The sequence below is a fragment of the Cryptotermes secundus genome, unplaced genomic scaffold (genome assembly GCF_002891405.2).
Source record: "Cryptotermes secundus unplaced genomic scaffold, Csec_1.0 scaffold708, whole genome shotgun sequence".
NCBI lineage: Eukaryota > Metazoa > Arthropoda > Insecta > Blattodea > Kalotermitidae > Cryptotermes > Cryptotermes secundus.
Genome location: NW_019726238.1, coordinates 1,421,234 through 1,430,397, shown reverse-complemented (window position 1 = coordinate 1,430,397; position 9,164 = coordinate 1,421,234). Strand labels below are relative to the sequence as shown.

Here is a 9,164-nt window from a genome sequence, read left to right as displayed (position 1 = left end):
CCTGAGTGGGATTCGAACCCACGATCCCGGCTTCCTAGCGAGCGAAGACAGTGCATGCCTTAGACCGCTCGGCTACCGTGACCGGCAGTGTATAAGAATAATATATAAGAATTCAGTTCGTACCTCACAGGAAACAGATCCGAACCCACGATCCCGGTTTCCAAGCGAGCGAAGACAGTACGTGCCTTAGACCGCTCGGCTACTGTGACCGGCAAATAACTGATAGTCTTTACTATATCTGAATACTTGTTTCAGTAGAAGGTTAGCGTCATGATAGCTATACAATTTCGAAAACTGAGCGGTCCGAAACTAACATCATAAACGTGCATAGCCATTGAAGTTTAGTCCTTTGAATATGTAAGTTTGAATACATCCAAGGGCAGAAGTTTGAAATGGAAATAACATTTCTTCAGTGAGTGATGCATAATTCAATGAAGCTGTACATATGTATGTCGCAGACATTTTGTGTCAGATGATGCCTGAGAATATTTTGTAAAGTTGTAGCACAATGCAAAGAAGCTATTTTCGCATAAAGTAGCTCTAGCTACTGAGAGCCTCATAAAATATCCCACAAAGTAACCAACGAATTTAGCAACCGACAGTACACATTCTTGTGGAGCGGTGAAGGAAAAATATGGGGAAAAATAATAAAAGTTAGCAGGAATCTCATTAAACCTCGCTTATATACTCATTACTGAAACTATAAATTTGTTGGTTCTGGCTTTCATATTATAAGCAAAGAAAGGCTCTGCTCTGCAAAGTAAATTCACCCTAAAAAGCCTACTGTTATTTCTCTCGCAGCTGCAGCGTGTTATACAGTGCGTTCAGTTAAGGAGGAAACTTCGCAACACCGCTGATCCGGCCCAACATTCCTCACAGATTGCTACTGTAACTACGGACAGCAGAATGAGTCACTAGCGCTGATAAACGCGCGCCGTTACAGTTACAGCAGCAATCTGTGAGGAATGTTGGGACCGGTCAGCGGTGTTGCGAAGTTTCCTTCTTGACTGAACGCACTGTATTAAGGATAACTGATACTGACCTTCTTGTGCCCAACTGCCTTCACCAAAACCGTAACCCGATCGAGCCTGTTTAGGCCACGACGCGAGTTTTGTGGACGAGTGTGGTCAGCTGGAAGTTTGGGAACCAGCATCATCATGACGTACCAACAGTTCCCAAGCTCTAGGGGGTACGTTCTATTGTCAAACGTATTTGCTTCTGTGGTGTCGAGAACACACGAGGCTGCGAAAGGAAACACAATTCTTATAAACTGTGATTTGTGAAAATAATAGGCCTGTGTGTGTAAAGTTGTGTCCTACTCACACAGACTAAGTCTCAGCACATTGAACATGTTCCAGGGTTTCCTATTCTGTCAGGATATCCAAATTGGGTTTACTTCGTAGTATTACATTGACATTAATAAGGAAATTAATATAATTACATAATTTCTTCCGTCATAATATTCATTATCTACTTTTTATTATGGGGCATACGGTAGCGTAGTTGGTTGAGGCAAATGTTACAAGCCGGAAAGCCGAGGGCTCGAGTCCCGATCAGGTGGCGTTTTTCAATTAACCTAATCCTTCCAAGCGCACTGTGGCCCTGGGGTCGACTCAGCTTCTAACAGAAATGAGTACCAGGAATATTTTTGAGGGTAAAGGGCGGCCGGCGCGTAAGGTTGACAACCTTGTAGCCATCTATGAACCGATTGTTTATAAAATGTGGGAGCCTCGACCTCTCACAACCCTATGGGTCTCCACGGCCTGTTACAGGGATAGCTTTACTTTTTTTTTTCTTTTTAAGTTATGACATCTTACGAACCTCTGTGTGATTACTAACGTTTCCGAGGAAGATACTATGTCCTTTTTCGGGAAATTCCGTTACTTATGATCTGAGAATGAGAAAATTATATTTGTTTGAAACGCTGGCAAACACTTATCAGATTCCCTGGTTTCATAAAGCGAGGGACACACTTTCCAGAACTATAACTTACGCTCATAGTAGAGAGAAGAAACGGTTCTTCCAATCCGCTCCATAACCGTCTTCGCTGGATTTATGTTAAGTAGACTCCTTGCCAGTTTACTGAGTCTGACGTTGGTTACATTCACGTTCAGTAACGGCGTTTCCATGGTCATGTTTAAGGCAGTGCTTTGTTCATTGAGATTGGCTGTAACATGCACTGTAACATCTCTAGTGTTCTGCGGGTATGCATTCTCCGTGATGTAGGGACGAAGAAGATCACGTGCCATATTATATAGTATATATACGTTGTTCTTCTGGAATTCGGTGACATTATTTAACGCAATCTTCAAGCGATACTGATCAAGATTATTGGCGCTCTCAGTGGCAATGCGGCAGGCAGGTAGAAGATAGTTCCCTTCCATCATTTGCGACTCACATAATTTGGCCATTGGACTATCGGCAATGTATTTTTGGCGCTTATTGGTTAGTTCCAATTGACCCTGCAACGTAATTTGAGAGTTAATAGATCTCAGGAGAATAAATAAAACGTTTGTATCTCAAAGGAAATATTGCAGATTAACTTACGTTGAGCATCACTGTAGCTCCATTGTTACAAGTCTCGCCAAAATTCAACAAAGCCCTCACTGAAGAATTTGGGTTGAATTTCAGTGCTTCACTGAAGTTGATGATTGGTACTTGAGGCATTGAGACGTCCCCAAACAGACATACCTGTAACTGATACATTAATTTATTTGTTAATTTATTTAATTACTCATTGTGGTAGCGCAGTTGGTTGAGGAACTATGTTACAAGCCTGAAGGTCGCGGGTTCAACTCCGATGAGGTCATTGGGAGAAAAGGTTAGTGTAAATTTGTAAAATCACTTGAAAATAATACTACAGGAACACAAATAAGAGGAATTAAAATACACTGAGGAAAATCACGAAAAAGCTCTCAACAGAGTTCATATTCTAATAGCAAACATCCAGAATGAATGGAGCCTTGCCTGTGAGCAGTGGCATTTAGACTACCAATGCAGTGAGCTAAATAAAGGAACAAGGGGTTGCTTCTTTCACTGTTATTTCTTTCCAATTTGTCAGTGTTGTTTTATAAATTAGTACTCACTTCAGGAATTAATTGCTGCTCTGCAATTTCCGGATGTTGAGCAGGTTGTGATGTCATGAAGACAAGAAGGCTTCCACTTCCGTTCACTGGAGAGGAGGCAGAAGCAGCCGTCATTAAGAACACTGCCTTTGTCTGTCCCTCGAATGTGATAGAAAGGTCAATAACTGAAGCTGTTGCATCTGTGAAGAAATCCAAATTTGTACTTCGAGTATACGTAAGCAATGTGAGTCCCTCTTGACAACTCAACATTTGTTTGGCCCCTTTCTTTGCGGTTTCTACGGATCATTAACAGATTCACAATTTTGTCCTGAGCCAAATACATCCAGTACGCTCCTTCATATCCTGTTTGACACCCATTTTAATAATATCCTTAAATCTAAACCCACATAGTATTTTCGCTCAATATTTCTGACTAAAATTCTTTGTGCCTTTCTCATATCGTTGTTGCGACCTACATCCGGCTTCCATTTCGTTCCTCTTGATTGGATAATCATAAAATTATTTATTTAAGACCGAAAATTATGAAACCTAACATTATGCGATTTTCTCGAGCTTCTTGTTAATTCCTCCCTCTCAGTTCCAAGTGTTTCCTCAGCGCCCTTTTCTAATTCACTTCTAATCTACTTTCCATATCCACAGGAGACAAGAGGAAAAATGACAGTTTTTATTTTTTATTTGTTCTCTAAGTTTTTAGATAGAAGATAATAAGAGAAAACACTAAAATAAATAAGCATTTATTATATTTATTTATAAGCATAAGTAAGCATTTTTAGAGTATTCAGTATAATCATTTTAAAAGTTCTGGTTTCTTACTAATATAATCTTACATGTGAGCTGCAACGCTATAACGTTTTTTTTTATTGCTAGTGGGGTGGGACTAAGTCCCTTGTACTGCGGCCACTTCTGGCCTATTGTACCAGCCCCAGATGATAGGTGAGGGTGATTGTGGAGCAGTTGGTGGAATGAAGATTGGCAGGGGAAACCGAAGTACTCGGAGAAAACCTGCCCCAGCGCCACTTTGTCCACCACAAATCCCACTTGACGAGACTCGGGATCGAACCCGGGCCGCGGCGGTGTGAAACCAGCGACTAACCACTTGAGCTATGGCGCAGCCCACGCTATAACGTTGACACGAGTTGTACCCTATCAAGAAGAATTAATTATTTTACAGATAGGTTTAAATTCCAGAAAACAAGATGTTAATACAAAACCTATCTATCCATCCGTCCACCTGTCTGTGCCTCTACAGCCCTTTGGTTGGACCTTGGCAGCTTTTTCAGTTTCTCGAACATTTTACATAGTCGGTGTGGCTCTTTATACGGGGGATCAGCCCGTCGCTACCTGCATACAGGACAGCATAAACACGGAATAAACGCACACAGACATCCGTACCTCAAGTGGGAATCGAACCTACGATCTCAGTGTTTGTGCTGGCGAAGACAGTTCACGCCTTAGACCGGGGGGCCACTGGATGACCAGCGTTTAGAATTGCTGTAGAGGGAGTAGCAAAGTAATACAGTGCATGTATTTCCTCAGTAATTACAAGGGGAGTTAGAAAATCCACGAATGTACTGGTTATATTTGCTAACATTATGTCTCGAACCTCATCCCATCGGAGCATGTAGCAATAATTGACATTTGAACAATTTTACTTTCGGGGATATGACGCCGTGTTGTTTGGCTTATTGTTTGGCGCTGAAGTTGGAGACATGTTCCTCCAAAACGGCCTTTGATTTTCAACTGACTATGCGGCGCTGTGTCCCAAAAATAAAAATGTTCATAACCATCGCTGTGAGAAGCCCAGATACTTACTTCCAGCTCTTGCAGCAGCCTTGGAAAGAAATTTCTTGCGTCTAAGTCTACAGTTAGGGGCTGTATATGGCTCTGGATTTGCGGGGTTGATGGATTCAGGGCCACTTTCCTGCGTGTTCTGCCATTTTCTGTTCACACTTCGTGGAAGTGGGCTCTTCTGGTTCTTCAAATGAGCTGATCCATTTTCAGTGTTCGAATCGTCTTCATCTTCAACGTCAGTATCTGAAGAATAACAAGGAATCGTGTGATGTCAGTTAATGTCACTATTAACTAACTCCGTGGCCTGTAGTCTGCAAGCAAACTATACCAACCGAGCGACCGTCGCTTGTTGGCAAAGTTAGTGCCAACTTTTGTGGATAGAGGGTGTCACGTGGTCAGCGCAACGTACCCCCACGGCCGTTAATCTCGGTTTTCTACACCGGAGCTGTTGTCAGTATAGTTCATTGAATTACGAGTATATTTGTCATGCATGTCTCTCTCGGTGTAGCACATGGGAGACGTCAAGTTAATCTATTGGTTTAAGCGCTTCTCTAGCACCCTTTTAGTTGGTGAGTAGCAAGAGTAGCTGCATCAGTGACTAGGCTACGTGCTGGAAGACCTTGACTAGTGGCCGGAGTAGCTGCATCAGTGACTAGGCTACGTGCTGGAAGACCTTGACTAGTGGCCGGAGTAGCTGCATCAGTGACTAGGCTACGTGCTGGAAGACCTTGACTAGTGGCCGGAGTAGCTGCATCAGTGACTAGGCTACGTGCTGGAAGACCTTGACTAGTGGCCGGAGTAGCTGCATCAGTGACTAGGCTACGTGCTGGAAGACCTTGACTAGTGGCCGGAGTAGCTGCATCAGTGACTAGGCTACGTGCTGGAAGACCTTGACTAGTGGCCGGAGTAGCTGCATCAGTGACTAGGCTACGTGCTGGAAGACCTTGACTAGTGGCCGGAGTAGCTGCATCAGTGACTAGGCTACGTGCTGGAAGACCTTGACTAGTGGCCGGAGTAGCTGCATCAGTGACTAGGCTACGTGCTGGAAGACCTTGACTAGTGGCCGGAGTAGCTGCATCAGTGACTAGGCTACGTGCTGGAAGACCTTGACTAGTGGCCGGAGTAGCTGCATCAGTGACTAGGCTACGTGCTGGAAGACCTTGACTAGTGGCCGGAGTAGCTGCATCAGTGACTAGGCTACGTGCTGGAAGGCCGTGACTAGTGGCCGGAGTAGCTGCATCAGTGACTAGGCTACGTGCTGGAAGACCTTGACTAGTGGCCGGAGTAGCTGCATCAGTGACTAGGCTACGTGCTGGAAGGCCGTGACTAGTGGCCGGAGTAGCTGCATCAGTGACTAGGCTACGTGCTGGAAGGCCGTGACTAGTGGCCGGAGTAGCTGCATCAGTGACTAGGCTACGTGCTGGAAGGCCGTGACTAGTGGCCGGAGTAGCTGCATCAGTGACTAGGCTACGTGCTGGAAGGCCGTGACTAGTGGCCGGAGTAGCTGCATCAGTGACTAGGCTACGTGCTGGAAGGCCGTGACTAGTGGCCGGAGTAGCTGCATCAGTGACTAGGCTACGTGCTGGAAGGCCGTGACTAGTGGCCGGAGTAGCTGCATCAGTGACTAGGCTACGTGCTGGAAGGCCGTGACTAGTGGCCGGAGTAGCTGAATCAGTGACTAGGCTACGTGCTGGAAGGCCGTGACTAGTGGCCGGAGTAGCTGCATCAGTGACTAGGCTACGTGCTGGAAGGCCGTGACTAGTGGCCGGAGTAGCTGCATCAGTGACTAGGCTACGTGCTGGAAGACCTTGACTAGTGGCCGGAGTAGCTGAATCAGTGACTAGGCTACGTGCTGGAAGGCCGTGACTCGTGGCCGGAGTAGCTGCATCAGTGACTAGGCTACGTGCTGGAAGACCTTGACTAGTGGCCGGAGTAGCTGAATCAGTGACTAGGCTACGTGCTGGAAGGCCGGGACTCGTGGCCGGAGTAGCTGCATCAGTGACTAGGCTACGTGCTGGAAGGCCGTGACTAGTGGCCGCAGTAGCTGCATCAGTGACATGCGAACTACGATATTGTCTCGTAATAATAACAAATTTAAGTAAAGAAATGTATGAACATGAACAGAAAAACTAACCATAGACCGCTGTTATTTTAACAACGTTAGCAGTGCTTCGCTGTGGGTCGTATGTCAGCCTGGTATCTTCGTAAAGGATATCGTGTGCAATGTTGTTGAAGTACAACTTGGAATGGGCGTCAGGCATCTGTGCAGAGTCGAGTTGAGACTTAAAGTCTGAGAATTCTTCTTCTGATTCTGATTGTAAATGGAACACCACTCCGGTCTGCTGGCCAAACGTCATATTGGACTGAAACAGTAAGAAATATATATATATATATATAAGCTNCTCTACAGCCCTTGTGGGCCTTGGCTGCTTTTTCAGTTTCTTAATCCATACACAGTCGGTATGACTCCTTGGAAGGGGGATCAGCCCGTCGCAAGGCCTCTACCTACACACAGAACTACACAAACGTAAAGGCACACACACATCCATTCTTCAAGTGGGATTCGAACCTACGATCCCAGTGTTCGAAGCGGGCTCCTTACACCGCCCGTAACTGTGACCGGCGTTAAAAGTAAAATTGACCCCGTGCTTAACTAAACACTACACCATGAAGGTGTATGAGGGAGTGGATGTATATATCCACGTTTTCTTCACCTCGGCGCTAGTTAGAGGTGAGTGGTCAGTTTCATGACCCCTAGTATCCATTGGGTAGGAGGCTGTGTGGGCCCCAAAACCGGTCTGGACGACGTAAACAGGAGAAAATTGTTGCCACATCAGGGGCTCAAACTCCGACTTCTCGGTCGTCCATCCCGTAGCCAGTCGATATACCGACTGAGCTACCCCGGCTTTTATTGTGTTCATACTGTATACATCATTATGCCGATCAGAGTGGCCGCGCGGTCTAAGGCATGAACTGTCTTCGTTCGCTCGTGGGATCGAATCCCACTCGAGGAATGGATGTATGTGTTTATGCTGTTTTCTGTGTTGTTCTGTGTGTAGGTGCAGGCCTTGTGACGTGCTGATCCCTTGTCCAAGGTGTCCTGTCGCGTATTTATAGGATTAAGAAACAAAAAGAAAGCGGCGAAGGCCCAACAAATGAATGTAGAGCCGTAATAAGAATTCTCATTATACGGTATTCGAACATGGGCAAAAATAATACAGTTGTTCGTTACAAAATACAACACGTCAAGGATGTTATGAGAATAACCTCTAAGGTCTTACGTTCAGTTACATTTAAAATACTGTGCCTTGTATTTAAGTACGATTTTATATGGATCATGTAGCTTACAGAATATTCAGTTATTCAGTATTAGAGGGGGTTGGTTTCCCCATGCACCGCGACTAGTAGTCTATTGTACGTCCCCCTTTAATTTCTACTGTAGCCATACCCTACCGATACTGGTCCTCGCTATCTTTCCTTTCTGCCAGCGAGGGCGGCCCTCTTCTGGCAGTGGTACCCGATAACTTCCCCATCTACCGGAGGCATTGGAAACTTTTTGCCTAATTTTGCTCAGAGGTCTCCTAGAGACCTGAGGATCTTTTACGTGCCGTAAATCTACGACACGGGACCCACGGCTTAAAGTCCCTCCCGAAGAACTTGTTCCCTGAATGTTTCCGCCCACGACCTCCGCCAGGTTTGAACCCGCGTACCTTGAGTCATGAGGTGGGAACGTTACCCCTAGACCGCTAGCTTACAGAATAAGTGTTGACCTAGAAGAATTACCGTACTATTAATTTCAGTGACTTTTGTGTGGAGAATGGAAACAACATGAGTTCCTCACCTTCCTGGTCGGACGCACATGTATCACTTTTGTGCTGCTGTCTTCCAACACGGGGATCATGTTGAAGATGTCGTGTGTGCTAGTGTAGGGGCGCGTGCGCAGATGTGTCAGTGTGACTCTTCTGTTTCTTCCTGGCATCACATTTATAGTAAGTTTCCTCTTCAGTACGTCCACATCAACATTTGCTTTCACTGGGATATGGAATAACATGTTTCTATCCAGACCAGCGATGTATCGCATGTTGTCAAAGGGCGTAACGAAGCCCAGCATGCTGTCAAGCTGGACGTTGTACCTGTAGGGGCAATATTAACTAGTTCAAGAAGTTTAAAAAATCACGAAACCTTTACAAGCATTTTAACACTTTTTTTTTCCTTGGCACTACAGCCCCAGTGGGCTTAGGCCTACCTCCATGAACTCCGTTCACTTCGGTTTTTCTAGATCTTACA

At 45.3% G+C, this 9,164-nt stretch overlaps 1 protein-coding gene across 1 annotated transcript in view; it reads right to left on the bottom strand.

Annotated features, from left to right (window-relative positions):
• Nucleotides 1-9,164, bottom strand: part of LOC111864103 (vitellogenin-1) — a 25,667-nt gene that overhangs the window by 2,001 nt on the left and 14,502 nt on the right. The window contains exons 13-19 of the mRNA XM_023851128.2: nucleotides 8,719-9,010; nucleotides 7,012-7,240; nucleotides 4,899-5,120; nucleotides 3,087-3,265; nucleotides 2,548-2,697; nucleotides 1,994-2,462; nucleotides 1,043-1,242 (exon numbers count right to left, since the gene is read on the bottom strand). Of these exons, the coding sequence (XP_023706896.2) occupies nucleotides 1,043-1,242; nucleotides 1,994-2,462; nucleotides 2,548-2,697; nucleotides 3,087-3,265; nucleotides 4,899-5,120; nucleotides 7,012-7,240; nucleotides 8,719-9,010 (1,741 nt within the window). The remainder of the gene's footprint in view (nucleotides 1-1,042; nucleotides 1,243-1,993; nucleotides 2,463-2,547; nucleotides 2,698-3,086; nucleotides 3,266-4,898; nucleotides 5,121-7,011; nucleotides 7,241-8,718; nucleotides 9,011-9,164) is intronic.